Below are 26,510 nucleotides of genomic sequence, written 5' to 3'. Positions count from 1 at the left end.
CAGTTTGATCTCTTATCCAGGTTACTGTCACATTCTCTGACATGTCTCTCAGACTCCAATCCACTGTTCTCACTATTGAGCCAAAATGTTTTATAAAACTCAACTCTAACTCAGCTCCATACTTACTCTGTGACTGTGTAAATTACTTCAACTCCCCCACCCCACCCACATTTTTTTCTGGCTGCACCATGCCTCTTGGAGTGAAAGCATGGACCGCTAACCACAAAAAGGGAATTTTTTTTGTAAGAGAGTTAGGAATAGAAGGAAAACAATATGAAGAGATATAGAAGACAACCTCCGTAAGTCAGGGAGAGAAACTTGGAACAGACTTTCCCCACAGCTCTCCAAAGGAACCAACCCAGCTGACAGCTTGACTTTGGACTTAAAATTGTAGAACTGTGGGACGATAAATTCTGTGGTTTAGGGAATTCCTTGGTGGTCCAGTGGTTAGGGCTCAGCACTTTTACTGTTGGGACCCCAAGGTGCACAGCCCTCCAAAAAAATAAATTTTGTTATTTAAACCACTCAGCCTTTGGTACTTTTAACAGGAACCCTAGAAAACTGAAACACTTATATACAGAAAATTCTATGGAATACATTTTTTAAAAACCTAGAGCTAATAAGAGTTCAGCAAAGTTCACAATACAAAATCAATATACAATATAATATTGTAAGGCAATTATTCTTCAATTAAAAATAAAATTTTAAAACAAAGGTCAATATACAAGAATCAATTGTACTTCTATACACAAGCAACAGCAATCTGAAAAAGAATTTAAGAAAATTTCATTTATAATAGCATCAAAAAGAATAAAAATTTAACAAACATTCAGAACTTATACTCTGAAAAACCAAAATATTGTTGTAAGAAATTAAAGATCTAAAGAAGTGAAAACAAAAAAAAACCTGAGATTAACTGTCCAAATAAATGGCTTTAAGACATAAATTTAGGTCAAGTCATCTTTAATTTTGTGGTCTTGAGTTCTTGAGTCAGTGGGTTTGAAAGCCAGTCTGCCACTTATTAGGGCTTCCCAAGTGTCCCAGTAGTAAAGAATCTGCCTGCCAATATAGGAGATGCAAGAGATGCGAGTTCCATCCCTGGGTCAGGAAGATCCCCCTGGAGTAGAAAAGGACAACTACTCCAGTGTTCTTGCCTAGAAAACTCCACGGACAGAGAAGCCTGGTGGGCAACAGTCCACAGGGTGACAAAGCATGGGATATGACTGAGCACTGCCACTTACAACCTTATTTTCCAGTGGACAAGTCAAGTAATTCTAGCCTTGGCTTACTCTTCTGTCAAATGGGATAATAATAATATCTACCTCATGGGGTTGTGAGAATTAAATGAATAAGTATTTGTAAAGCATTTAGAAAAGTCCTCACACAGAAAATGCTCAATAAATGTTAGCTACCATTTTTCTATATAAAGTTATGGGATGTAGGTGTACTTTATTATCTTTAATACGGTGATAAGGTAAAACGTGCAAGAAAAAGATGCCTAGGCGTTACAAAAATCTTTTCTTTATTCTGACGTGACAAAATCTTAAAACTAATTAGGCATTTTTTGAGCCGCATAGGGCACGGGCTAGGACAGAGGGTATAGCAGTGAACAAGATGGCATTCTAGTAGCAGAGACAGTAAACACATCTTGTCGGGGTGATAACTGGGATGAAGAATTAAGCAATATAAGGGGATAGGTTAGAGACTGATGCGACAGCAGTGGAGGTGCCAGGGGGATGTTTTGCATAGGGCGTTTAAGAAGTTGTCTCTGAGGAAGTGACGTTTCTGCACAGACCTGAATGATGTGAGAAAAAGAAGACAGAAAAATCAGGGGGCATTCCAGCTTTCTCGACTGAGAGCCCGGGAAACCAGCGGAACGCAGATGCGCGAGGGCCGGGAGCCGGACGAGCCCGGCCACAGAGGACTGTACGGCACCGGGGGAGCGGTTTGGCGGGGACGCAGGGCCGCTCAGAGGCCGCCGCGATGCTCCCCTCCTTGCAGGAATCACTGGATGGGGATGAAAAGGAGCTAGAGAGCAGCGAAGAGGGCGGCTCCGCCGAGGAGCGGAGACTCGACCCGCCGCCCAGCAGCCACTACTGTCTCTACAGCTACCGCGGAAGCAGGTGCAGCGCCCGGCCGCCCTTGTGGCCCCGCCCCGGCCCCGCCGCCCAGCCCCGCAGCCCACTCCGGGTTCCGCAGCTTGGCGTCTCCCAAACGCAGTCCTCTCCCCTCCCAGCCAAGGTCTCTGGCCCTCAGGGCCCTCCTCGCCTCACGCCATACTTCCCGGCCCCCAATCCTGGACCTTTGCGCCTGGTCCTCCCATGCCTCAGCGCTGTGTCCTTGACATCTTCTCAGCCCCTTCCTGTCACCTCTGCCTTTTGTTTAGCTCAGTGCCTTGCACGCTCAATAAAGTCAATCCCCATCCCCCTGTCCTTCCTGTCATTGTCTCCCCGCTTTCCTCCGTCCCCACCCCTCTTCCCTACCCCCACCTTCTGGTTACCGTCTGTCCTTGCTGCCTCTTTTCCCTCATCCAGAGCCGACTTCCTGGGGCTCTTTTGGCCCTGTAAAGTCTTTTTGTTTTTGTTTGGGCTGCTTGTGGGATCTTGGTTCCCCCCGCAGTGGAAGTGCAGAGTCCTACTTGGACCACCCGGGAATTCCCTGTAAAGTGTGCATTTAAGAGAAAATTTCCTTGACATTTCTGGATATTTAATTTAGGCTTTCCTCTACCCCTGAAGTGGCCTGGAGAGAGAAGGGGCTCCTGTCAGCGCTGTTTTGTGGGTTTTCCCTGTCACTGAAGCTAGGCGGAGGAGGACAGGGTTCAAGCATTTCTACCTTGCAGCAGTTTTAGTGATCTGTTTGCCCCCTTCCTTGCTTGCTGGGGGAGGGAGGGCATACTCCGCTTGACTTAGAGCCCATAGTTCATAACTGAATTGGTTTTGTGGCGAGCAGATTGGCACAGCAGCGAGCGGACAGCGATGATGGAAGCCCAGGTGGCACAAATGCAGAAACTCCCTCTGGTGATGATTTCAGGTAAAAACAGCTTGGCCTTAAGCCGTGTATGTGCTTTTCTCCTAAGGGCATCTCTGGCATGCAGATGTCAGTGGGTACCTTATCTGCCCTCAGCTTTCCCTGAATGAAACCATCAAGCCCCCTTCACCCCTAGGAACCTCATCTTCTGTTCCTTTATTCATTTATTCAAGGCTGGGGCAGAGCCACATACCATGGTGATTAGCACCGTGTTGATTAGGCAGACAGTTATTCTGAGCTTCTTGATTGGAACTCCAGTAAATATTCAATATCATATGAGTATCCAAAAATTTAAAATCCTCCTCTCCCTACCACCCCCCATTGAATACCCTTTCATAGCTCTGCTGCTGCATACTGCAATGTCAACTCCAAGCCAGCAGTGATTGCTGTCTCTTTTGTTCATTGATGTCTCCGTGCCTAGAACCTTGAGTGATAGATACTTGGCATAGGGTTGGTGTTTAATATATATTTACTAAGGGAAGGAATGAATGAACCTCAACACTTGATGCAAAGTAGGGTATAGTACAAAAATATTATGTTTACCGAGAGGCTGGATGATGGATGATTTAAGAAATTGGCCTATATGGGAAAAGAATCTAAATCTAAATTTCAGGTGCTGTAACAGTATTGTGGTTATAGATACATACATATATATTTTTTAAATCCTCATTTTTTAGAGATATGTAATGAGAAGTTTAGGGATGAAATAATATGATGCCTGGAACTTGCTTCAAAATAAGTCTGGGACTTAAGAAAACAAACTTATGGTTCGCCAGAAGGGAAGGATTGGGGGAAGGGATAATTAGGGATTTGGGGATGGACATGTAATCACTGCTATATTTAAAATGTTTAACCGACAAGGACCTACTGTAGAGAACATGGAACTCTGCTTAATGTTATGTGGCAGCCTGGACAGGAGGGGAGTTTGGGGGAGAATGGATACATGTATGTGTATGGCTGAGTCCCTTTGCTGTTGACCTGAAGCTATCACAGCATTGTTTGTTGATCGGCTATACCCCAATACAAAATCAAAAGTGTAAAAACAAAAAAGTCCAAAATAAGTCTGGGAGGTGGAGGGTATGGACAACATGGGAGTACAGATGAAAATAAAATTTTTTATAATTTTTATTGGAATATAATTGACTTACAATGTTGTGTTAGTTTCAGGCGTACAGCAAAGTGACTCAGTTTTGCATATACGTACATCCACTCTGTTTTAGATTCTTTTCCCATATAGGCCATTACAGAGTATTGAGTTCCCAGTGCTATACGTAGGTCCTCATTAGTTATCTATTTTATATATAGTAGAGTGTATATGTCAGTCCCAGTCTCCCAGTTTATCCCTTCCTTCCCCCATAAGCTGATAACTGTCAAAACTGGGTGGTAGGTACATGTAGGTTCATTATATTATTCTTTCTACTTTTCAGTGTTTGAAATTTTCCTCAATGTGGAACCAAAGATGTGAGGCATATTGGGTTCATATTCTCTGTTGGGAAGTTTGGTGATGGAAAATCTTCTTACATATTCAAATTATAGTTTCTGTTTATATTCTAATCTCAACCAAACTGAAATGTGTGTGTCTAGGTCGTAAATAATCACTGAGCTGGTGTGTTTATTCATGGGCAGTGGGTAGTTGGAGGTTTGAGGGAAGAAGAGGAGGCATGAAATAATAGAAGATGTGAGTGGACCAGGAGATGGCATGAGAGCTGGGCAGCGGTCAGGGCCCGCTGGTGGCTGGTGGTCATTGATTTCAAATGAGACGAGCCACTGTGGTGGCGGGCTTTTGTCCAGCCACATTCAGCTGCACAGGTGCAGGTGCAGACTAGGTAGAGAACCGGACTAACCAGGGCTGAAGGTTTGCTAAGCAAATACCAGGAGGCGAAAACGAAGGGGTTGAATGAGAATGTATGCGGGGCGGTGATCGTAATGACTGGCCGTGGAGTTTAGGCTGGGTAAGGAGAAGGGAGGTGAGGATGAGAAACTTGAGGTTACTGTGAAAAAGAGGTAAGGTCAGTGGGTGTGGGGGGGTCCCAGTGGAGTCATAATACTAAAGAGAATGAGCTAGAAAGGTAGGACTACTTTAAACAGATGAGGCAGATCATACTTGGTGACATACATTCCTAGAAGCTTCACCAACAGGAGCCAAACAGAAAGCTCTGCCGAGTCCTTAGTGAGGGCTTTTAGCAATGTCCTGTCTGACTTACTGGGTATAAATGCAGAGTCCACTGCTAAGGAACATGTGTTTTTCATTTGTCAAGCCTCTCCTTAGTGGACACTAATCTACCATCTGAAGTGGAGCCAGAGCTACGCAGTTTCATTGCGAAGCGTCTTTCTAAGGGAGCAGTCTTTGAAGGGCTGGGTAATGTTGCAGCTGTAGAGCTGAGGTAAGTGTAAAATGTGCTGTGTCCTGAGGTTTGATTTCTGAGCTAAATATGGGAAGCGATGAGAAACTCCAAAAGATCAACTCTGACTAGACCTGCAAAGTTCATCTTTGTTTCCAGGCAGCTGAGCCATGGGCCTCACACACACACACACACACACACACACACACACACATACATACACTTTTGAGGAATGGAATTAACATGGGCCACACACACACACACACTTTTGAGGAATGGAATTAACTGAATGGCAGAGACCCTTCCTCCTAAGGGTACATATTTAGTCTTGTACTTGGGAGAAACGAGCTCATTACCAAAACTGAAATTGTACACTGTACAGTTGTAAAGGGCTTTCACAAGCTTCAATGCCATTCTCCTTACAAAGGGGTGATAAAGCAGGTACTCTTACTTGCTATTTCAGATGAGGAAATAAACTCAGAGAAGTTAAGGTCCTAAGGCCAGTCACATTGATGGAATTCAGGCTTAAATATAGGTGTCCTTGGTTGGATTCCAGCCATCTTTCCATTACACCCCTTGATTGTAGTTCACTTCAGACCATGATATTGGCATCAAGTCCCTTCAGGAGTATGAGGCCACATCCCAAAGGTAAGACCACAAGGTCTACACTTCACCTCTTCCTGGAGCTTCAGTGATTCATGTATGTTTACGGGAGGGAAAACACAGATAAACCATGTCAACATGGGTAAACCGTGAACAAGAGTGGAATTTGTATGAATTTTTCACATAAGACAGAAGAATTCAAAGAAATTCTGTGTTTGTTAGGTGCTGCTTTAGCTAAAGCCCATTATGATGAAGGTTCACTTTCGTCTGTTGTTATCAGTAAACAAAGGAGAAGTCTGGGAAGCTCTAAATTACAGAGCAGTCTAACGATATTGCCAGATCAGGATGACCAGCGCTCACAGAAGCCTACAAAACAACATGCATGAGTTGTCAAAAGGATGCATTTTAGCTTTTTCTTTCTTTTCTAGAATTCCAGGTTACCGAGTCGGTTGTTATTACTGCCTTTTCCAGCAAGAAAAACTGCTTCCCCAAACAGCATCAACGGACTCTGAGCAGAAGTCTTCAGAGTATGTGGTCTGTTTTTTAGGAGGGTCTGAAAAAGGACTTGAGCTATATCCTTTCTTTGGTCTCTGAGGATATCAGGAAGGAAATGCTGGCAGGCAAGTGGAGGATTATCACTACCAACCTCCGAAAAGCCTTTCTACCTCTTATGCATTTACTTCAATCTCATACCTTCATACGACCAGTTTGTCGTCACTTGTTTTATCATGAATTTATTTATTTTTGGCCACTCGGCTTGTGTGATCTTGGTTCCCCAACCAGGGATTGAAACTGAGCCCTCAGGTGGTGAGAGCATGGAGTACTAACCACTGGTCTGCCAAGAAATTCCCATATCATGGCTTGTTTTAACCAACAGATATTTAAGAGATTTTCCTATTATCCATTGAGAGATAAAACCCTGTCTTGATTCATCCTTTATCACTTCCTTAAGAACATACTTTCAGGCTTGAATTGGACAAATACATTCAAGGGCTGAAAAATAACATGAACTGTGAGGTAAGGCAATTGCATTAATATTTTTAAAGACCCACATGACTAACATTATGTGACTGCTGTTCTTATCAAAGCATCCAGGTGGGCACAGACACTTAAATTCTGAAAATGTGCTACTTTGTGGGCTAGTAGGAAAGTGCTTGTTAAGAGGACCAAGGGACACAGTGCTCTTAAGTTTCACAAGACTGCTTGTGATGTTTTGTATCTATGAAAAATTCAATCCATTAAGTTCAAAGGTATACGGTCACGTGCCAAGCAAGGAAGAAGATGCTGCTTTCCTGATTTCTAGACATAAGATTTATACTCTGGGCAGAACTAATGGCTTACGAAGCCGCTGGCACCAGAGACACGCTGTGCAACGGGATGACTGTCCTTGAACTCAACCTCAAAGATGTTTAGAAACATCCCGTTTTTCATTAATCGATGTTTTGTGAATTAGATACATCCATATTGATTCCTTTATCCCTACCTTTTAAATACTGTGCATTTGGTTTGTGGGAGTTAAGTCATAACTCATAAATTTTCTACGCATTACAGGTGGTAATAATTCCTTTTGCTTGTCATGCCTGTGCTTACAAGGCAGTACAGAGGGGAATGATAGCATCAGAGTGAGCCAGGGATACAAGCAAGTCTAGGGTAGCTGCTCTCCCAAGATGGGGTGCTCCCACCAGTCCCTAGGGAGCAGCAGAGCCAGGGAAGCTGGATGAGCTCCTGGCAGTGTGTCCGACCACACCGGAGTGGGCTTGAGCACTTTGATGTGTTGACCTCTGTCCTCCCCTGTTCGCTTCCAAGTGTTAGTGAGCTGTCTGCGTTCCTTCAGTCATTCAACAGGCCCTTTATAAGCTCATCCATGGATGTTTTGGAAACTGTACCAGATGCTTGGGGAGATGAGGATTTTTTTTCCTCCCCTTAAATAAATTTTATTCATTAATTTTTGGAGATAAGGATTATTAAGAGCTCTGGGAGTTCACAGCACAGTGGGAGGAGATGGTCATGTAAATGCCCTAACTCCTTTCAGTGAAGAAATAGCATAGAACCCTATTAAGTCAGTTTCTTCATTTTATATAATGCATGTCTTAGTGTGTTTTTTTTTAATGCAGTACTGAATTAATCCCCTCTCTGCCTAACAAGCCCAGCAAAGTTATATCACAATTCCTTTTTTTGTTTTTTGGCTGTACCTCTCTGCTTGTGGGATCTTAGTTCCCCAACCAGGGACTGAACCCAGGTGCCTGGCAATGAAGGGCAGAGTCCTAACCACTGAACTGCCAGGAAATTCCTACAATTCCTTTTGTTTTAATTGGTGGCATTAGCTTAAAAAAGAAGGAGGTGTCGGTCCCCATTTCTTTTCACTGCCAAGAGTATCATGAAGAAAATGTTAAGTGCATTAATTAAGGTGAAGGCTTAGATCAAAGCAAATGACATTCTCTCATAATCTAGGAAAGTGGTGGGGAGAACCACATCCAGTCTTACCTGAGCAGCTGGTTTGCAGATGTTGTTTGCCCCATCCAAAGGGTGGTCCATCTCTTTCAGGAGAAGCTCACCTTTCTGCTACATGCTGTAAGTATTGCCCAAACGAAAGTATTTCCTTCATTGAGGATCACTTTAGCAGAGTTTGGTTTACTTAAAGACATACTTATTTTCTCTGAACATTACTTATTACTTCCACCTGCCCTCTGAATATTCATTCAGACTATGCTTGCGATAAGGATACACCGCTCTCTGTTTACACAGATCCAGAAAGTTACACTACGAAGGTAGAGTTGCCAATACTATCATCTAATACAATAAAACATTTTAATCACTTTTTCTTTTTCTTTTTGGCTGTGCCATACGGCTTATAGAAACTCAGTTCCCTAACCAGGGATTGAACCCGGGCCACAGCAGTCAAAGTGTTGAATCCTAACCACTAGACTACCAGGGAATTCTCTAAAATAATTACTTTTTGAAGTGATGTGGGAGAGATGTGATTTCTAAAACAATTTGAAGAGGAAAACGAAAATCCAAAGTAATTTTTAACTATATAAAAATGCCCAAATAAAATATTCAATAGAATATCTGGACAGTGGGGAAGTCTTGAGTAAGTGGCCAGGTTTTTCATTTTTCATGTGGCGGGTGGATGCAGCTGAGCCTGGACAGCCCCTCAAGCCCAGGTAGTAAGGCTAGGTTCCTGACCATCAGTGAGCAGCTGAACACAGCTCTGGAGAGCTCCAGGGCGGTGCCCAGCAAACATGGTCTGATGCGGTGGTTGTTGGGGGAGGCGACGTTTAGTCACTAGCTGCTCTGCAAGGAAAATTGGCATATGTGTATCAACTGGGCGTTATTTTTCTCTCATAGGCTCTGAGTTATACTCCTGTTGAGGTTAAAGGATCAGATGAAAAAACAAAGAGAGACATTCACAGGTAAAGAACAGTTTTGCATAGAGAGCACCTTTTCCTCAGCCAGTCTGATATTTCTGTTTTTAACTCCCCCACCACGCAATGCAGAATGAATTTGCTTTCTCCCTCCCATCCTGTAATATAGTTTGTGGAAAAAGATTGTGTGTATGGCAGGTTTCTGAGCGTGGCTAGTCTCCAAGGCCTTATTCACGAAGGCACCATGACATCCTTGTGCATGGCCATGACGGAGGAGCAGCAGAGGTCTGTGATCATCGACTGCAGCAGCTCCCAGCCTCAGTTCCACAATGCAGGTGAGCCGCAACCCTGGAACAGCCTTGTCAATCACTGTTTCACACTGACAACAAATGACACAAAGTTATCCTCCCTGCCCTGTGCAGTTTTACATGTTTATCCCCAAATCACCAAAAACAAGAGCATTTCTAGAAACATGGAAATCATGACATGCCTAGCAATTCTACTCCTAGGTGTATAGAGAAACTCTTATGTATGTACACAAGGAGACAAATACAAGACGTTCATAAGGGCACTGTTTGCAAGGAAAGAACTGAAAGCAACTCAAGTGTCTGTCAACAGGAGAACTGCTAAGCTGTTATACTCATACAGTGGAATACTATACAGCTGTGACAGCGAGTGAACGAGAGCTATATCTCTCCGTATAGCATCCAAACATACTACATAGTAAAAGAGCTGTTAAAGAAAAGTACAGTTTTAACATGCAAATTTTTTTACAGTATATAGGGCTTAGAGATAAAGTAAGTGGCAAACGTTTAAAGAAAGACGTGGGCATGATAATCCTTTCTGATGGGAAAATAGGGGGATGCAACTAGGAAGATGCATGTGGGAGCTTCGACCAGTTTGGTATTTCTTAGCCAGGTGGTGAGTTAAGGTTTTTTTAGACCAATATAGAAGCCTTAAATAATTCATTATAAGTGTTTTTATAAAGGAGAAAAGAATATTGTGATGCATACAAATATTGAATCCTTGTGCTGTGCACTTGAAATCTATATAATGTTACATGGTTCAATTATACCTCAATTTAAAAAAAAATAAAAAGGAAGAATAAATGTCTTGTGATTTCACTTTTATTCATTTTTCTAAAATATTTTATAGGGAGCAACCGGTTTTGTGAGGATTGGATGCAGGCTTTTATGAATGGTGCTGAAGGAGGTAACCCTTTTCTTTTTCGACAAGTCCTGGAGAACTTTAAACTAAAGGTAACTAACTGGCTGTGTGCCAAGTGCCACATGTAATCTTTGTCATAAAGTTTAGTTAGTACCAGTGACCAGGAAACAAATCTGCTTCACGGCTATAATGTCTGTTAACTAGGACACTTTCAAAACTATAATCCTCAATTTCCATTTATACCAATAGCATTGAAAGTGCCAGTTTCTCCAAACCCAGACACCACTGGGTATCTAAACTTTTTATCTTTGCTAGCCTGACAGGTGACAATGGTATTTGACTATTTTTATTTGTATATAAAAATTTCAATTTATTTCAACCAACACCAAAACAGTCCACCCATTTTTCCCGCTCCCTATCTGCTGCCTCTGTACTCTGAGTCCATGAGTTGTTTTTTATATATTTATATAAAAATATATATATATTTGGATTCCACATGTAGATGTCTTTCTCTGGAGAACGTGTTTCGCTTAGCATGAAGCCCTTGTTGGCAGATCTCATTCTTCTGTTTACTGGCTGAGTGGTATTCCATTGTGTGTATATACCACAGTTTGTCCATTCACCCATCAGTTGACACTTGGGTTGTTTCCATGTCTTAGCTGTTGTTGGTGATGCTTCAGGGAACATGGCACTACAGATATCTTTCTGAGTAGGTGCTTTGGTTTTCTTCAGAGAGATGTCCAGAAGGAGCATTGCTGGATGGTATTTTTTTCATTTGGATTATTACCTTAATGTATATTCCCAAAAGTGGGATTACCAAGTCAAGGGTTTGAATGCTTTGGTTTCTATTACAAATTGCCAGCTTGCACTTCAAAAAAAATAGGAACAAATTACAGAATGTTCAGTAATGTGTATGGGTTTTCTATGCAGAACCTAATATAACAGTTTTTTATCAGTCTTATTTATTTTTATTACTTTAATATTGGCACTCCATAGCTATTCAAATCTGTCTTTAATTATTATTCAGGCTGAACATTTTTTCATGTTCATTTACTATTAGCAAATAAACAGAAAGACATTTTGATGGAGCAAATGTATCCACTAGGATATAGTGACATTATAAATAGTAAAGGCAATACTATTGAAAGGTATTACCTGTCATTCTTTATATATAAACGCTATCTTTATATTTTTTGATGAATTGTCAAGTAAAGTCCAAGTTTTAACCATAAATTTGCATTATTCTGTGTTTTTGCACTGTAAGCCTTATTCATAATAATTAAAATGATGATCTAATTTTTGAAAAACAAACAAGAGCTAGAATCTTCAAAAGGCATTTATATTTTTCAGTGGGCTCTGTGTATGTATCATTGCATTTCCAATAAATTGAATTGAATGCTTGCTTATATTTTAGGGACATCCGTCTTATAATTTATGGCATATCTTAGTTGGGAAGCACAAAAAACATAGTTCCATGCCTAAAGGTTCAGAATTTTGTTGGGGAGGCATGTTGTCACCTTATTTAGGAGATTTGTAGTTTTACTTTATGTCAAAGATTTTGTTCTATCAAGGGCAAAGCATATTAGCATTAAAATATTTGAAATAAAAGGCAAACATTTCATTAACATATAGTTGAGTTCTCAGCTGGATAGGAGATCTTTTTCAAGCTTCATTATTATCTCACTGAACACATAGTTAACTGGGTAATCTTTTTCTAGGCCATACAAGACACAAATAATTTGAAGAGATTTATCCGGCAGGCAGAAATGAATCATTATGCTTTGTTTAAATGTTACATGTTCCTAAAGAACTGTGGTAGTGGAGATATCCTTTTGAAGATTGTTAAAGTGGAACACGAAGAAATGCCTGAAGCCAAAAATGTGGTAGCTGTCCTCGAGGAATTTATGAAAGAAGCTGCTGCCCAGAGTTTTTGATGACGTATTTGGAGATGATTGTATTGTGAAGTCCTGCAAGCCGTGGTGTTTAAAACTGTGGTAGTTTGGTAACTGTCATAGGATTGCTATTTCAGATTATTTGAAAACACATTATAGATTTTCTCATTTTGTATCTTCAAGATTAAACCCAATTAGATGTATAAATCTGAGGCACTTCTTCACAGTCATAGATAGATGTATGTTAGAACTGTGAAATTTTTACATTGCTGGTCCCGTAAGTTCTAGCTTCAGGGAATTGTTGCTTAAAACCTTCAGAGGTGATTTTGTGGCTTCTCTGAGGAGTTTGCAGTATTTAGCAACTTCCCCTCCCAGAAAAATCATAATACTTCTTTCTCAAGGTACTGTTGTTGTTTAGTCGCTAACTCATGTCTGACTCTTTTGGGGACCCCATGGACTGCAACCCGCCAGGCTCCTCTGTCCATGGGATTTCCCAGGCAAGGATACTGAAGTGGGTTGCCATTTCCTTCTCCAGGGGATCTTCTTGACCCAGGGATCAAACCCTCGTCTCCTGCGTTGGCAGGCCGATTCTTTACCACTGAGCCACAGGGAATCCCTCAATGTACTATAGCTTCTTTCAAAAAACTTATTCCTAGTTTTAGGACAGATTAACACCATGCCACCATTTCAAAGACAGATCTCTGCATCCTGTGGGTGCTTGATGGATTTTTTTTGTCCGATTGATAATGGCATGGATGATGAAGGCAGCTTTTATGTCAATATGCAAATAAATCATGAGTGTGTAAGGAATTAAATGAACTTTAAAAATAGGTGCACTAGCTTCAAGATAAGATATTATTTCTGATGGAAAGCTACTGCAGAAGTGGCCCCATCACTTTTCTTCATTCTTTTGTTCACAGGTATTTGCCAAGAGCCTATAATTTCTCTTTTTCTTTTATATGAAAATGCTTGAGTTTTTAAATGGAGTGTTAAAAAAGAAACAAAGTACATCAATTTTACAAGCAAACGTAAAATAAAGAACTCGCACAGAGATTCTTCACATTGATTTTAGTTTTCTGTACATGTGTTACAAGCCTTATATTGTTTTACTCTGAATCAACTGAAAGTGCCCTGCGTTAGAGCCACTGATAATTCCCATGGAAGCCAACTGTAGCTACACACATATGACTGCAGTTTGTTCTGCATAGCTCTTTAATAAATCCATTTGATAATGATTTTTGTTTGGAAGATCAGAAGTCTTCTGTTCTCACTGCCCTCAGGATGCTCAGAGGAACAGAAGCCCGTAAAACTCCTCTCCTAAACTCATCTAAATTCACATTAAGTGCTGAGTTTTAACTTTCAAGATGACTGACAACGGCCTTCTGCTTTTTCTTCTACAGAAATCTAGAGACATGACTCACTGAGCCATTTCTTTTCTTTAATGGGAAATACAATTCAGGATCCTCATAAAGGCTTTCATATAGTTTTAAACTTTAATAACTTGGATTGTAGTCAGTGTAGAAAAAAATCCAACTACCATCTTTTTTATAGCATTCAGAATGACTATGGGAAATTTTATGGCACAACCCTTGAATCTGACTTTTTCTAAGGTAGGGTTGCCCACTTGGAAATCAGTTTTTTAAATAAATAACATTAGGACATCAACATTTTGAGTCTGGAAAATGTTTTTCATTTTCAAATTCACATATCATTCAAGAGTCCATGTTGTAAATAGCATTTAAAAGCAAATATACTACCTGCTTCAAGTCATTTATGGATAGAGTCAAGGCATAATTACATATTCTTTATATGTACTTTTATATATATTTTTGGTTAAGTAGGCTCATGACATCACACAGTTATATACAATACAGTCTTATTTTAAAAGTGTGTGTATATCACTGCTGTAGACAAGGAAAATAGTGACATGGAGCTGACTGTCTTGTGGGCCGTGAGAAGAAACTCAGAGCTTGTGACCAAAAACATGTATTATATTCAAATTTTAATAAGCTAATATATTAACTTTCAAAGTTTTAAAAAGCATTTGTTAAGTGCTTTTACAGCACTTAATTTTAGGAATACATTGTGTATTATTTGTGTGCTATACACACAGGAAATGTATGTTTGTCATGGATCAAAAATGGTCTCAATTTACCTGTAATTATATTTATTATAATAACAATAAAACTTAGCTTCTCAGCAACACAGTCATTTTTATTCAGTGAGCTCAATTCTCCAGTCTGACATTTTTATTAATTCACAGCAAGTTTTGGGGGAAATTATACTTGTTTGGCTAAGGAATTTGTTGAAAAAAATCAAATTGCCTGCTAGGAGACATCTTTCTGCAACCTGCAGGAGGCATTAGGCAAACTATATGAGCAATTTCCATCACAGTGTTTTATTCATCGTCCAGTACGCTTACACCTGTCTAATTCAATGGCCCGACTCAATTCTTTTCACTCTCATTCATTATTAACCATGACAAAATGCCTGTCCTTTACCAGAGGATTACTTATACCAAATGCCAGGAAAGCCTGCAAGTGTCTCAGAAATAAGATTCAGTTACCAGGACTACATTTCTCCTAACCATGTGTCTTCTCTGTCATGGAAACCCCACTGGCTTCAACGAAGTCTTTCCACTTGGAGGCCTAAGAGGGCAGCTCCAATCCTATACCCGCTAAACTTCTGAAATGTGCCTCACAGACTTCATATCTCTCTAAGTTGGTGGAAATGCTAGATTTCGGAAGTCAGGGTTGGTGGGGCGGTGATAGGGAGCAGTAATGAATTGATAGCTGTGAGTTTTCTTGTGAACTACCTCTGGGAGGGCTGACAAAGTGGAGATCCTGTTAAGTGAACACCAAGCAAATACGCCAAGGTTCATGACTGTGACCAGATGGCCCCAGGCCAAGGGCAACGAGACTGGATCTTTAAACAAATGCCCTGACACTTCTACAAACTTAAGTGTCCTTAAAGTTCTATACAAACACCTGAGGGCTGAGCACAGGAACTTTGGAACCAGGCCGTCTTGGCTGTGATCCTACTGGCAAGTTACTGAACGTCTCTAGACTGTCCCTTCGTGGGTAGATATGGGTGTACTTATACCCACTTCAAGTAGCTGTGCAATTAAATAAGACTGAAAGTGCCTCGCCCAGTGCCTGGGCACAAAGTAGGTACCCACTAAGTGGTCTGTATAATCACCCTATTATCAGTTTTAAGTTATAGGAAGAATGAGAAGCTGGTGGAAGGGAGGAAGCAAGAGTGAAGAGCAGAGTGGTAGGAGGCCAGAGGCAAAGCTGGTTTAACGACTGCCGGCTGCCAGGGAGCTTACCTTTGGGAACCGAGTCCCGGGACCACAGCTGCTGACAGGACTCTGTTCCCCACACTCCAGACAGATCCTAGATCTTGAGCCTGAACCATGCTCTAAAATTTGCTCTGGGATGACTTCTGCCATCCCAGAAAGCATGTAGAAATATTTGTAAATGATACACAAGAAACTGATGTGAAAACATGATCAGAAACAACTCCCATACCCTGAATTTTAACAGGGTAGTTTAATCCTCCACTGAAAGCTGTGAATGGCCAAACTACATACACTGCCATTAGCGTAGAGAAACTGGTGAGAATGGTTTCTCAGGCTTCACCCACTCAAAGCCCACTTGATTATTAAACATACCAAGCAGCAGAATACCTTTAACATTTGCTCTCCTCTTATTTTTCCCCTTCTGTAAGTGAACTGTCCATGCTCTTTGACCCCAAGGACATTCCTACTCCTTTTTTAGGATCAGGGTGCTGACAGCCCCTAGAAAGACCTAGGGACCTGCCGGGTGGTCCAGCAGTTAAGACTCCATGCTCCCAATGCAGAGGGTATGGGTTCAATCCCTAGTCAGGGAACTAAGATCCTGCATGACAAGAAAGAAAAATACCTAAAGACTAGGCTATTGGGGTAATGAAGGAAGTATCTAGGATATTTTGAAGAAGACTCATCCAATAATAATAGAATATTAAGCTCTCTCTGGGGTACAGTGTAAGCGTGGAAGGGGAAGGCCAGGCACCCACCAGGACAGCTGGCACAGAGGTTCGTGACCTGAAACCCTAGATGAGTTTCCTTATTCACAGCCCTTTCCCTCTAAATTATACATAGAATTGTCTATCTGTGCATTTTTATGGGAAGAATAATCATAGCTTCCATCAACCACTCAAAAGAACTATATTCAAGAAAGGTTAAGAACTACCAAGCCGGAAAGACCAGTGCTGAGCACGGATGCCCCATCCGTACGGCATACATCACAGACCCACCCCCGCTGTTGGCCACCCTCTCTGCCTCCCCAACCCTAACCCAGACCGAGATGAAACAGGCTCCAATGCCAGCCCTTCCCGAGTAACTGGTGAAACTGGTGAGAATAACTGTATAACCAATGACTTAAAGAAAAAAAAAATCTTTAATGGAATCTGTGCTCAAATAATATGTTACAACAAAAATATACAGAATGTACACGATACAAAAATATTTAGAAACAAACACTGCAGCTTGTGGGGTTTTTTTTTCCACCTACTCCAGTCCTGGGGGCAGGGAGACAGGTGTTGGGCTGGGCAGTTTTTTAAGGCAGAGGAATATTGGAGCTTTCCAGCCAGCACTGGGAACATGAATGATGCCAGGAAAGGGTTTTCCACTGCACCCGGGAATCAGCATTATTTGCAAACGAAACTGGACACTGCAGGGAGATCCAGGCTTGGTGAGCATGGACTCCCCTAATCCTCTGGGCAAGAATGGTTCTCATTGAAATTGAGAACCCTGTGAGCTGGCAAAAGCGCCTCATCCAGGAGCTTTTCCTAATTAAAAAACTAATGATGAGTGGTGTCACTAAAATGAAATTTCTCCTTGGAAGGTCCGTTTTCCTTTCCCGAGTTTCTGTGATTCCTCTTCCATGTAAGGAGAGGGTGAGTCTGGGGCTGCTGTTTGGGGAACCTTCAGTTTTCAGCCTCTGAAGCCTGTGGATAAAAGGCTGACTGGCTTCCATAGCCTGAAGATTCTCTCCACCCTCTGCTTCTCAGCACCCGGTCAGGTGGCCATACTGGATGAGGAGGGAACGTGGGAACAGAGGGGCCTGCCCGGGAGGAAGCCAGACCCCCAGAAGTAAACCTTACTGGACAGCTGTCTGCCGGCCCTGGGCTGGAGACCTGGGGCATCTGAAGTGACTCCTGCCACCACTGCGTGGTCCTGCTTGGACGCGGTGGTCGGGAGAGGCGGCGGAGGTGGGCATTGAGCACAACAAAGAACTTCGAGGTTGCTTGTGGACCAGGAGCAGCTGGGGCCGGCGGCGCAGGGTGTAGAGAAGGAGCCCTTAGTGCATCCCAGGCCTTGCAGGGCAAGACTCCACACCTCCGCCTTATGCAGTCCTCAGTAACAACCTTCCGTCTGAAGCCCTGAAGGAACTGGGTGCTTCCCTGACTGGCTTTCTAGACTCTTCTGGTTCACAGTCTTCCCACGTCTGAGAGTGGAAGCCCCCTGCTCCAGACCACACCAGATAAAGGCAGAAGTGTCTCCACTTCCTCCACCACATCCCAGAGCGCTCAGGTGCCAGGACAGAGGCGATGCCCTGCCTCCCAGCAGAGCACAAGCAGCCTCTGTCGCTTCCAGAAGGGACAGCATCACTCAGGGTTAGCAGGGGTGGCAGCCCACAGCAGAGCCCCTCCCACCCCCATCTTTGCCCACGTCTTCTTGACCTCCTTTCCAGCTCAGAGTCTCCTCTCCTGAGAAGCTCACTCGTCCAACCACACCTGGCCCTCAGGAGGGTGGAGGATGGCTGGCAGGGACAGACTGGCACGGCTCAGCCAAAGACCCGGGGCTATCCTGCCAGGGTGTCCTTAGCACAGTGTTGACACAAGTGCAGCATGGCCTCGGGAGCCATACGTGGGGACCAGAACAATCTATCGTTGGCCAAGACAGGGAAGGGCTTGGCATAGCCCGGGGGTGAGTAGGGGTGTCGTGGGGTAGGAAGACCCTGCCCATTTATGGGTGATCACAGTGGCCCAAGACCCCTGAATACCTGGCCTGGCTGACTCTGGACCTTAGCATATGTAAGGGCTCTGACAGGCTTGTGGCAGCCCCATTCCTGCAGGAACACAGCCCTCTGGGCTGTCAGTGTAGGGAGTTCCCAGGGCAACATAAAGAGACACAGTTCATCAAAGGCCATCCTCCCCACACCCTCCCCTCGGGGTGGGCACCAGCTCCTGCAGGGGATTGCTGCCTCAGCCCTGTTCTGCCACTCGTTTTGGGGGGACGCAGATTTGACCATCTCCACGTGCCCTCCCGGCTCTGAGCATCTGTGGGCTGTCCTCCTCGCCTGCGATGTTCCCTCAAGCACCCACTGATTCTTCTCCAGGAGCAGTTTCCTGTCTGAATTGGAATCCCTGTGCCCCTCAACTTCAAAAGGCCCCAACATTCCTGCTCCAGCCTTTCCTGCACCCCCAAAGCTCCCTCCCTCCTAAGAGAGACACAACAGAATCTTTTCAGACAGGAAGGCTCCTCTAGACAGGAGTCAGAGCATAACGTGGCAAAGGGGAGGGAAACCTCAGCATCCTCAAGGTCCCTGGAAGGGCGGAGGTCTCCCTCCACCGCAGCACGTCTCCCGCTGGTCAGGGATTCTCAGGGAGGCACCCGGGAGGAACGGGGATGGGGAAGCAGGGGGTGGGAGTTTCCTATCTCTCAGTGTCCCCTTCCTCTCAGGCGGACTCCCCCACAGCCCCTGCCCTCTGCAGGTTTCCTCTGCAGCCTCCAGCTGGCCTCACATCATCTTTCCCATCACACGTGCATCTGCCCACCAAACCATATATGTGCACACACACACATGCACACACACACACACACACACGTACACATGTACCAGAACATTGGCTCTGTAAGCAGAGGACAAGCACACTGGGGGCTGTGGGCAGTGGAAGGGGAGGAAAAGACCCTGAACAAAAGGGGTTGGATGTCCAGACACTGGTGTGAGACGTCAGCACCCGGGAGAAGTCTGAAGCTGATACCCTTCCCTTCCCCACTGGCACTGGGGGTAGGGGGGCGGGGAGGGCAAGGGCGGGGAGGAGGGGAGTGAAAGTGAAAGTCGCTCAGTCCTGTTTGACTCTTTGTGATCCCACGGACTGTAGCCCACCAGGCTCCCCTGTCCATGGGATTCTCCAGGCAAGAATACTGGAGTGGGTAGCCATCCCCTTCTCCAGGGGATCTTCCCGACCCAGGGACCGAACCTGGGTCTCCCGCATAGGAGGCAGATTCTTTGTCACCCAAGCCACTAGGGAAGCCCTGAACAAAGTTATTGCCTCCCTCTCAGGCTCCTCTCACAGGTACCCCGAGGGCAAGGGAGCAGGGAAGGGGGAGCCTGGAGCTATAGGATCTCCCTCTGCGCTCTCCAGGCCTGAGAGAGAGCCCCACTGGTGGGCACCCCAGTGCCCACCGACAGGCATGGGAGGGCATCTTGGGTCCCCCCAGCCGAGACCAAAGTTGACCATCCTCCACCACCAGGCCCCCTTCCACTCCAGAGCTCCATACCCAATAGCTATGGAGGGAACACGTCCTGGCCCCATAGTGACCTCTGGGCTGGACAGGGCCTGCCTGGCTACTGGATGACTGGAAGCTGCGGGCCTTCCTTACACTCTTAGGCACCTCTGGGTGGTGGATGAAGGAGAAGGCTGCTACCCAGTCTGTGTCCCTGAACACATGGGACATGCCCAGCCCGAGGGGACAGCCACTCTCACCTCACCCCAGGCCTTCGCCCTGGCCCGCCTGTCCTCAGAACAGTCTAGAAAAACTACAGAAGCCACATCCAATTCCTCCAATGGGTGCCTTCAGAAAAAGGCCTCCACTGTCTGTTCAGATCTGAACACAAATGTTACAGCAGCCCAGCATCTCTTGTCCTATCCTCTCTGGCCTCACTGAGCTGGTGATGAGAAAAAGAATACGGCTGCTCCTGGCTGATGCTGCTTCTCCCTCCTCTCCTGGACCACGGTCCTTCAGGCCCTTAGGGGGGCGGTGGCAGCTTCAAGTCCAGCAGGGTGTAGGCAAAGATGTTCCAGAAGACAGCGAACAGCACAAAGACGGTGTACATGGCCACAAAAATCCACCACAGCGACTGGTCTTGCAGCCTCTGCTCATAGTTCCTCAGGACCACCACACCCAGGGTGATGCCCACAGCCACGCCACCCAAGTGCGCCACGAAGCTCGGGTGAGGGCAGGGAGGGTAAGCTGACGGGTGGAACCGCAGCCACACGGCCCGTCCAAACTCCATGCTCACTGCAAGGGGAGGAAGCACAGACAGGTCACCGGAGGGCACGGGGCGGGAGCTGAACGAGAGGTCTTGCACTCCGGCCAGCCACCCAGTCATCCAGCCACTAATTCTTTCACTACCCAACAGGCCAAGCGCAGTTTGCTGTGTGCATTGGACATATAGTCGTGAAGACGGCAGACACACTACTGTTCTCCCAGGGCTTACAGAATCTGGCGACCAACCAGCATATGATTACATAGTAAGATAATCCAGTAAAAGGCCAGAATACTGGAGTGGGTAGCCTTTCCCTTCTCCAGCGGATCTTCCCAACCCAGGAATCCAACTGGGGTCTCCTACATTGCAGGCGGATGCTTTACCAACTGAGCTATCAGGGAACCCAAAAGAAACCCTATGGGAAGAAAAAAAATAGGTGATTTAAAATCAAGGCTGTGTTTCAGGAAGGGGATTCTTTAGTTTGGAGAATCAGGCCAAATCTTCCTAAAGGAGGTACATTTGAATATCAAGAGAAGACCCAGAACGTCCCTGGTGGTCCAGCGGTCAAAACTTCACCTTTCAAGGCAGGGAGTTAAGCGCCCACAGGTCTCGTGGCCAAAAATTCAAAAATACAAAATACTGTAACAAATTCAATAAAGACTTTAGAAATAGTCCGTATCAAGAAAAAAATCTTAAAAAGAGAGAGAAGACCTTAAGAAGAGCGCTTCAGGCCGAGGGGACAGCTCTGTGCAGAAGCCCAAAAGGCCCGCACCCCTGCAGTCACGAGTCCTGGAGGCTCAGTCTCCCCATCTGTATAGTCTCAGACTCTACATACCAGGCTACAATGCTGGGACATCAATAAGAATCTCATTATGTGGGAGACCTTTACAGTCTACTAAGTGTCTTCATGTACTAGCTCTAAACCCTGGAGAACCTCAGAACTGGTGCTTTTGTGGTTGAAAGGAAGCGATGAAGGGAGAGAAGGGCAAAGAAGGAGCGGAAATAAATAATCTCAACAAAGTGTTAGAATGTCAGAACCTAAAATCTTGCTCTCCAATCCATCCTTCTTGTGCAAACTTGGCTTGGCCAATTCAACGGGGACGCGCTCTCTTGAAGGGTTAAGTGCCATTTTATTACCTATCACCCAAAGAACCTTGTTAGGTTACCATTTAATTAACCAGGGTGCCTCTTTCCACCCCAACCACCCCAGAGATGCCAGCGCCTCCAAGGATGTTCATTCCCCGGGGAATTGCCTAAGCTTCCAGGCCTGAGCCCTGCAACCCCAGGGATGGCCAATAGATGGCGGAAAAGGAGTGGCAAGGGACATACATCCTTACCTCCTCCTGCCTCCCCGGGTGCCAAGGCATCTTCCTGCCCTTTCCCTTGCAGGCCCTGCAGTCCACAAGGGAGGTTGGAGTGACATTGGTCTCAGTTCCAAAATTGCATTTTAGTTTTTATAATGCTTGTAGTTAGATTATTTTATTTAAAAAAAATTTTTATGTGGACCATTTTTTAAAGTCTTAAATTTGTTACAATTCTGTTTTATGTTCTGTTTTTTCTTTCTTTTTTTTTTTTTTTTTGGCCAGGAGACATGTAGGATCTTAGCTCCCCAACCAGGGATCTAACCTGCAGCCCCTGCACTGGAAGAAGAAGTCTTAACCACTGGTCCACCAAGGAAGTCCCCAGGTTGTATTCTTTTAAACAGTAAGACTCATGACTCTGCTCCCTTTTTTACAAACAGACAAACTCAGGCTGAGCAGATGAGGAAGCTATGCTCCCCCTAGCTCCTAGCCCACTGCCTCCCATAGCCTCTCCCAACCCCCTGCCGCCCCCAGACCCTGATTCAAAGATTCTGTGAGTTTTAGAGCTGGAAGTTCCTTTCTGGGATTAGAAATCCTCCAACGCCATCAAGGAAACAGAGATCAGAGGATCCTGAAAGCCATGGGGTACAAAGGATGTGGAAGTGGATTTAAATGGAGCCCACCCGGGCCCCTTATCCGTTCCATATCTGTTCTGGCTCAGTTTTTCCTCTTCCCCGCAAACCAAGTGGCTGACCCAGACAGAGATAGTCCCGGAGCTCCTGCCCAGCCTGGCAAAAGTGCAGGGCATTAGAGACGGCACAGGCTCACTCTGAATTCTGCCTCTACCACCTGTAGGGGGGTGACCTTCATGTTCTGAGCCTGTAAATTGAGCCTAAAAACAATCCGCCCTTCATAGCCATGTTCTGGGGACTGAATGAGAGTTTGTGTGTCCCTCTTCTCTTTCTGTTCAGACTCATCTCTTTCCATCTCAGAATGAGCCTCTTGGCCTCTGGTCTCATCCCCTGCACATACCTCCCCCTCCACACTGCAATCTGATGAGTCACTGAAAACTCAAAATTGTAAACATCTCCCTCATTTAAAGCCCCTCACTGGCCTCCTAGTGCATCCAGGGATGAAGCCCAGTTTTTCTCTTTGCATTTAAATCCCTCCATGGTCTGACTCCAGTGATCTCTTACACAATCACACACAGTCCTAAACCTCATGGGTCAGTTTTGTTAACCAACTTGCCAGCCATTACCCTTCACTCTTCTGCATCTTTGTTTCTGCTGCACCTGAAGTGGCCTCTTGCATCCTGTCTACCTGGTGAACACCTGTCTTGTCTTTCACACTCAAAATGTCCTTTGCAGGTAGACTGGCTTCTCTCAACGAAGGCCCTCATCACACCTGTTCACAAGGGTTCGTGGATTAGCTATAGCTTGTGAACCTGCTAAACTGCAAGTTTTAGAGTGTGTGTGTGTGTGTGTGCATGCCCATGTGAGCTTGCCCATATGTGCCTTTTTCTGGAAAGTAATCTTCAGTTTCCAGTAGGAGATCTCAAAGGATCGACTCCGTGACCCAAAAGGTTAAGAAATTACTTTTCTCACAAGGAAAAAAAATTTTTTTTCAATTTCTTTAATTCTGCATCTATACAAGATGACGGATGTTTGCTAAGCTGATGGTACTAACCATTTCGTGATGTATATAAGTCAAATCATCAGGCTGTACACCTGTAACTCATGCAGGGCCATGTGTCAATTTTATCTCAATAAAACTGGAAGGAAAAACATTTTTAAATAAAAATATTGAAACCAGAATTTTTTTTAAACCAAAAGGAATAAAAGCCCCAAAGGGTTATTCTTCTTGATCTGACCATTGAGCTACAGACTTATCCCATGTGGACTTTTCTCTCTATGTGGACTTTCCTCTCTGCACAGTCTATGTCTGTGAAAAGGAGAAGGTCAGGGAGCAGCACTGGAGGTCAGACTCTCCTGTAACCCCCACTTCTTTGCACATTGTGGACATGTCTCCCTTCTCTTTTTGACCACAAGTCCCTAAAGAGCGGGACTGTGCCATCTCTACATCCCCCAGGACTGGTACAGGGCCCCCCTTCCCCAGCCAGCCCGATCAGAACTTACTACAGATCAAGGCCACAGCCATCCGCAGCAGCTTGAATTGACACTTCATGCCTGACCAGTTCTAGGAAAAAAAAAAGAGAGAGTTTCATTAGTTTCAGATCAGACCACTTCTCTGCAGAGGTAGCCAGCCTAGGAAAAGCTGACATTTAAAAGAGTCATCTCTGGGAATTCCCTGGTGGTTCAGGGGTTAGGATTCCGCACTTTCACAGCCAAGGGCTCGGGTTTGTTCCCTGATCGGGAAACTAAGATCCCACAAGCTGTAGAGCGAGGCCAAAAATAAATTTAAAAAGAAAATTAGTGGGGTTTTCCTGGTGGCCCAGTGGTTAAGACTCCATGCTCTCAATGCAGGGGGCCAGCGTTCACCCCTGGTCAGGGAACTAGATCCCGCATGGTACAACTAAGAGTCTGCATGCCACAATTAAAGATCCTGTATGCTTCAACTAAGACCTGGCACAGTCAAAGAAATGTAAAAATAAATAGTTTTAAAAATTAAAAAAAGAAAATGTGTAAACAAAGGAAAGGCTAAAAGAGTTGGAGTACAATAAAAATAAAGATGGAGTTTAAAAAGAAATCATCTCTATTAAATCCTGAATGAAGTGGTTGTGGCGTAGTCCCAGATCACACCAGCACGGCTTGGAGATTTTAGGGGTTGGTACTGTCGTAAAAGCTCTGGAGCTGCACCAACATTGGAAGAGAATCTAGATCCTGGGAGACACGAGTCCCTGTCTCCACAACACAGATAGATATCTGAATGTTGCCCCAGCTGCTAGGTCTCATGGTTACAAAGCGATGCAGGCCAGCAAAGCAAGCCAAGTCAAAACAGAACCATCAGGACAATAGGAGAACTCAAAATCCTGCATTCGAGAAACAGATGAAGAGAAGATCTGGGGGAGGTCAAGTTCACTGTGGTCAGCTATCAAGTGAGTCAACACAAGCAAAAGGCATATTTAGTATAACCTGTAAGCAGAGACAACGGGTAAAACTTCAGAGACTTTTCTTTTTAACCTCAGGATAAGCTTCCATTTCTAATCAGCTGAGCTGTCCAAAGATGGAATGATCCATGGGACGGTGAGTTTCCCATCACAGAGGGGTCCACATGGGGGCTTCGCATCACTCAGAGCGGGTGCTTGAGAGAATCAAGCATTGGAAGCGGGGTGGGCCAGATGGCCTTCAGACAAATCCCTCTTTCCCCTGAGAATCTCTGAACACTCTGAACCTCCAAAGCAGATAATCAGAGCACAATTATTCACCTTACAAAAGGACTGTTCACTTTACAAAAGACTTCGCCACAGGGCTCCTTTGAGGGGCACTCCTGCAGTGCTTTCAAAGCTCCATTCCATTTACCCAGAAGCAGAAAGGAGCCTGGAATCTCCCTGGAAAACATCAGTCTTGGGGGAGGAGGCAAGTGGGGATACCCCGGCTTCTGTTTCCTCCCACCCACCTCCCCCTGCTTTTGCTGCCAGGCCCAGCTCAAGGGCACATCTTGAACTCCTCTGAAATAAAGGGACCCATGCATGAAATCTGACGGGGCTCCTGAAAACTGGCACGGACAGCAATGTCTATGGAAGCTTCAGTGGACCGAATGGAATGGAGGGACGCTGTCCCAAAGACAGAAATCCTGCCACATTCAGCTCTCTGCCCTTCGCCTCCCTCTTCCCCATTATTCCTCAATGATCAGCATGTCCTTCCTCACAAAAAGCAAGGTGAAGGTCTTCCCTGGTAGTCCAGTGGCTAAGACTCTGAGCTCCCAATGTAGGTGGCCCACGTTTGATCCCTAGTCAGGGAACTAGATCCCACGTGCCATAACTAAAGATCCCACATGCTGCAACCAAAAAAAAAAAAAAGGTGAGGTGAGTGATACACGGTCCCTCTTCAGGTGGGAAAGTCTGATCTCTGCTTGCTGACATGTTCTGTACTAAGAAGCAGATGGCAGGACAACGTTGTCCCCTGCTGGGGTTTGCCCACGGGGACTCTTGCTGGGGGCAGGGAACAGAACAGGAGTTGGTGCCTTCCATTGGATCTGGCAACCCAGTCCGAGCTGGCTCAGTTGGCTGAAGTTGGGTAGCCCCTCAGCTCTTCTCCAAGAGGAAGCCTTAGGATGGGAGGGACCTTGGGAGTCACCTGGTGGGCCATCTCCTCTCAAAGGGACACCCCTGCCAAGAAGCCCCTGTGACGGGGAGCTCCCAAGCTCCTGGGGCAGCCCCAGGAAGGGGTTACAATCATGGAAAATTTCTTCCTGCCATTGTCCAGCCAGGCTTTGCCTCCCTGTGATGTCCACCCACGGGTCTTCATTCTCTCTTAAAAGTGACATCCACATTCACAGCAGTGTAATTCACAACAGCCAAAAAAGTGGAAGCAAATCAAGGGTCCATGGAGAGATGAACAGAGAAATAGAAGGTGGGCTAGCCACACAGTGGAAT

The 26,510-nt window shown here is 44.9% G+C and overlaps 2 protein-coding genes and 1 non-coding gene across 3 annotated transcripts in view; 1 reads left to right on the top strand and 2 right to left on the bottom strand.

Moving 5' to 3' along the window:
* Positions 1-1,854: 1,854 nt before the first annotated feature.
* Positions 1,855-13,457, top strand: C4H17orf75 (chromosome 4 C17orf75 homolog). Its single transcript, XM_055577223.1, has 10 exons — positions 1,855-2,123; positions 2,950-3,030; positions 5,286-5,411; positions 6,401-6,544; positions 6,932-6,989; positions 8,424-8,543; positions 9,321-9,385; positions 9,536-9,672; positions 10,493-10,596; positions 12,223-13,457. Exons 1-10 carry the CDS (start codon positions 1,984-1,986, stop codon positions 12,436-12,438), a joined length of 1,191 nt encoding a protein of 396 aa, XP_055433198.1. The 5' UTR covers positions 1,855-1,983; the 3' UTR covers positions 12,439-13,457.
* TRNAQ-UUG (transfer RNA glutamine (anticodon UUG)) lies at positions 8,836-8,907 on the bottom strand. The gene has a single exon. It is a non-coding gene; the product is annotated as a tRNA-Gln (tRNA).
* Positions 13,458-19,392: 5,935 nt separating the features above from the next.
* RHBDL3 (rhomboid like 3) overlaps positions 19,393-26,510 on the bottom strand; it is a 53,356-nt gene continuing 46,238 nt past the window's right edge. Inside the window, exons 8-9 of the mRNA XM_055577222.1 lie at positions 24,091-24,151; positions 19,393-20,686 (exon numbers count right to left, since the gene is read on the bottom strand). Coding sequence (XP_055433197.1) covers positions 20,415-20,686; positions 24,091-24,151 — 333 coding nt within the window. The 3' untranslated portion in view covers positions 19,393-20,414. The remainder of the gene's footprint in view (positions 20,687-24,090; positions 24,152-26,510) is intronic.

The sequence above is a fragment of the Bubalus kerabau genome, chromosome 4 (genome assembly GCF_029407905.1).
Source record: "Bubalus kerabau isolate K-KA32 ecotype Philippines breed swamp buffalo chromosome 4, PCC_UOA_SB_1v2, whole genome shotgun sequence".
Lineage (NCBI taxonomy): Eukaryota > Metazoa > Chordata > Mammalia > Artiodactyla > Bovidae > Bubalus > Bubalus kerabau.
The sequence above is the reverse complement of the archived record's forward strand: the minus strand, read 5'-3'. Positions and strand labels throughout refer to the sequence as shown.

Coding starts and splice junctions, on each gene's coding strand:
- C4H17orf75 (XM_055577223.1), top strand. CDS start 1,984: ATGCTCCCCTCCTTGCAGGAATCACTGGATGGGGATGAAAAGGAGCTA. Junction 2,124..2,949: donor TACAGCTACCGCGGAAGCAG/GTGCAGCGCCCG, acceptor TGTGGCGAGCAG/ATTGGCACAGCAGCGAGCGG. Junction 5,412..6,400: donor GTTGCAGCTGTAGAGCTGAG/GTAAGTGTAAAA, acceptor TTTCTTTTCTAG/AATTCCAGGTTACCGAGTCG.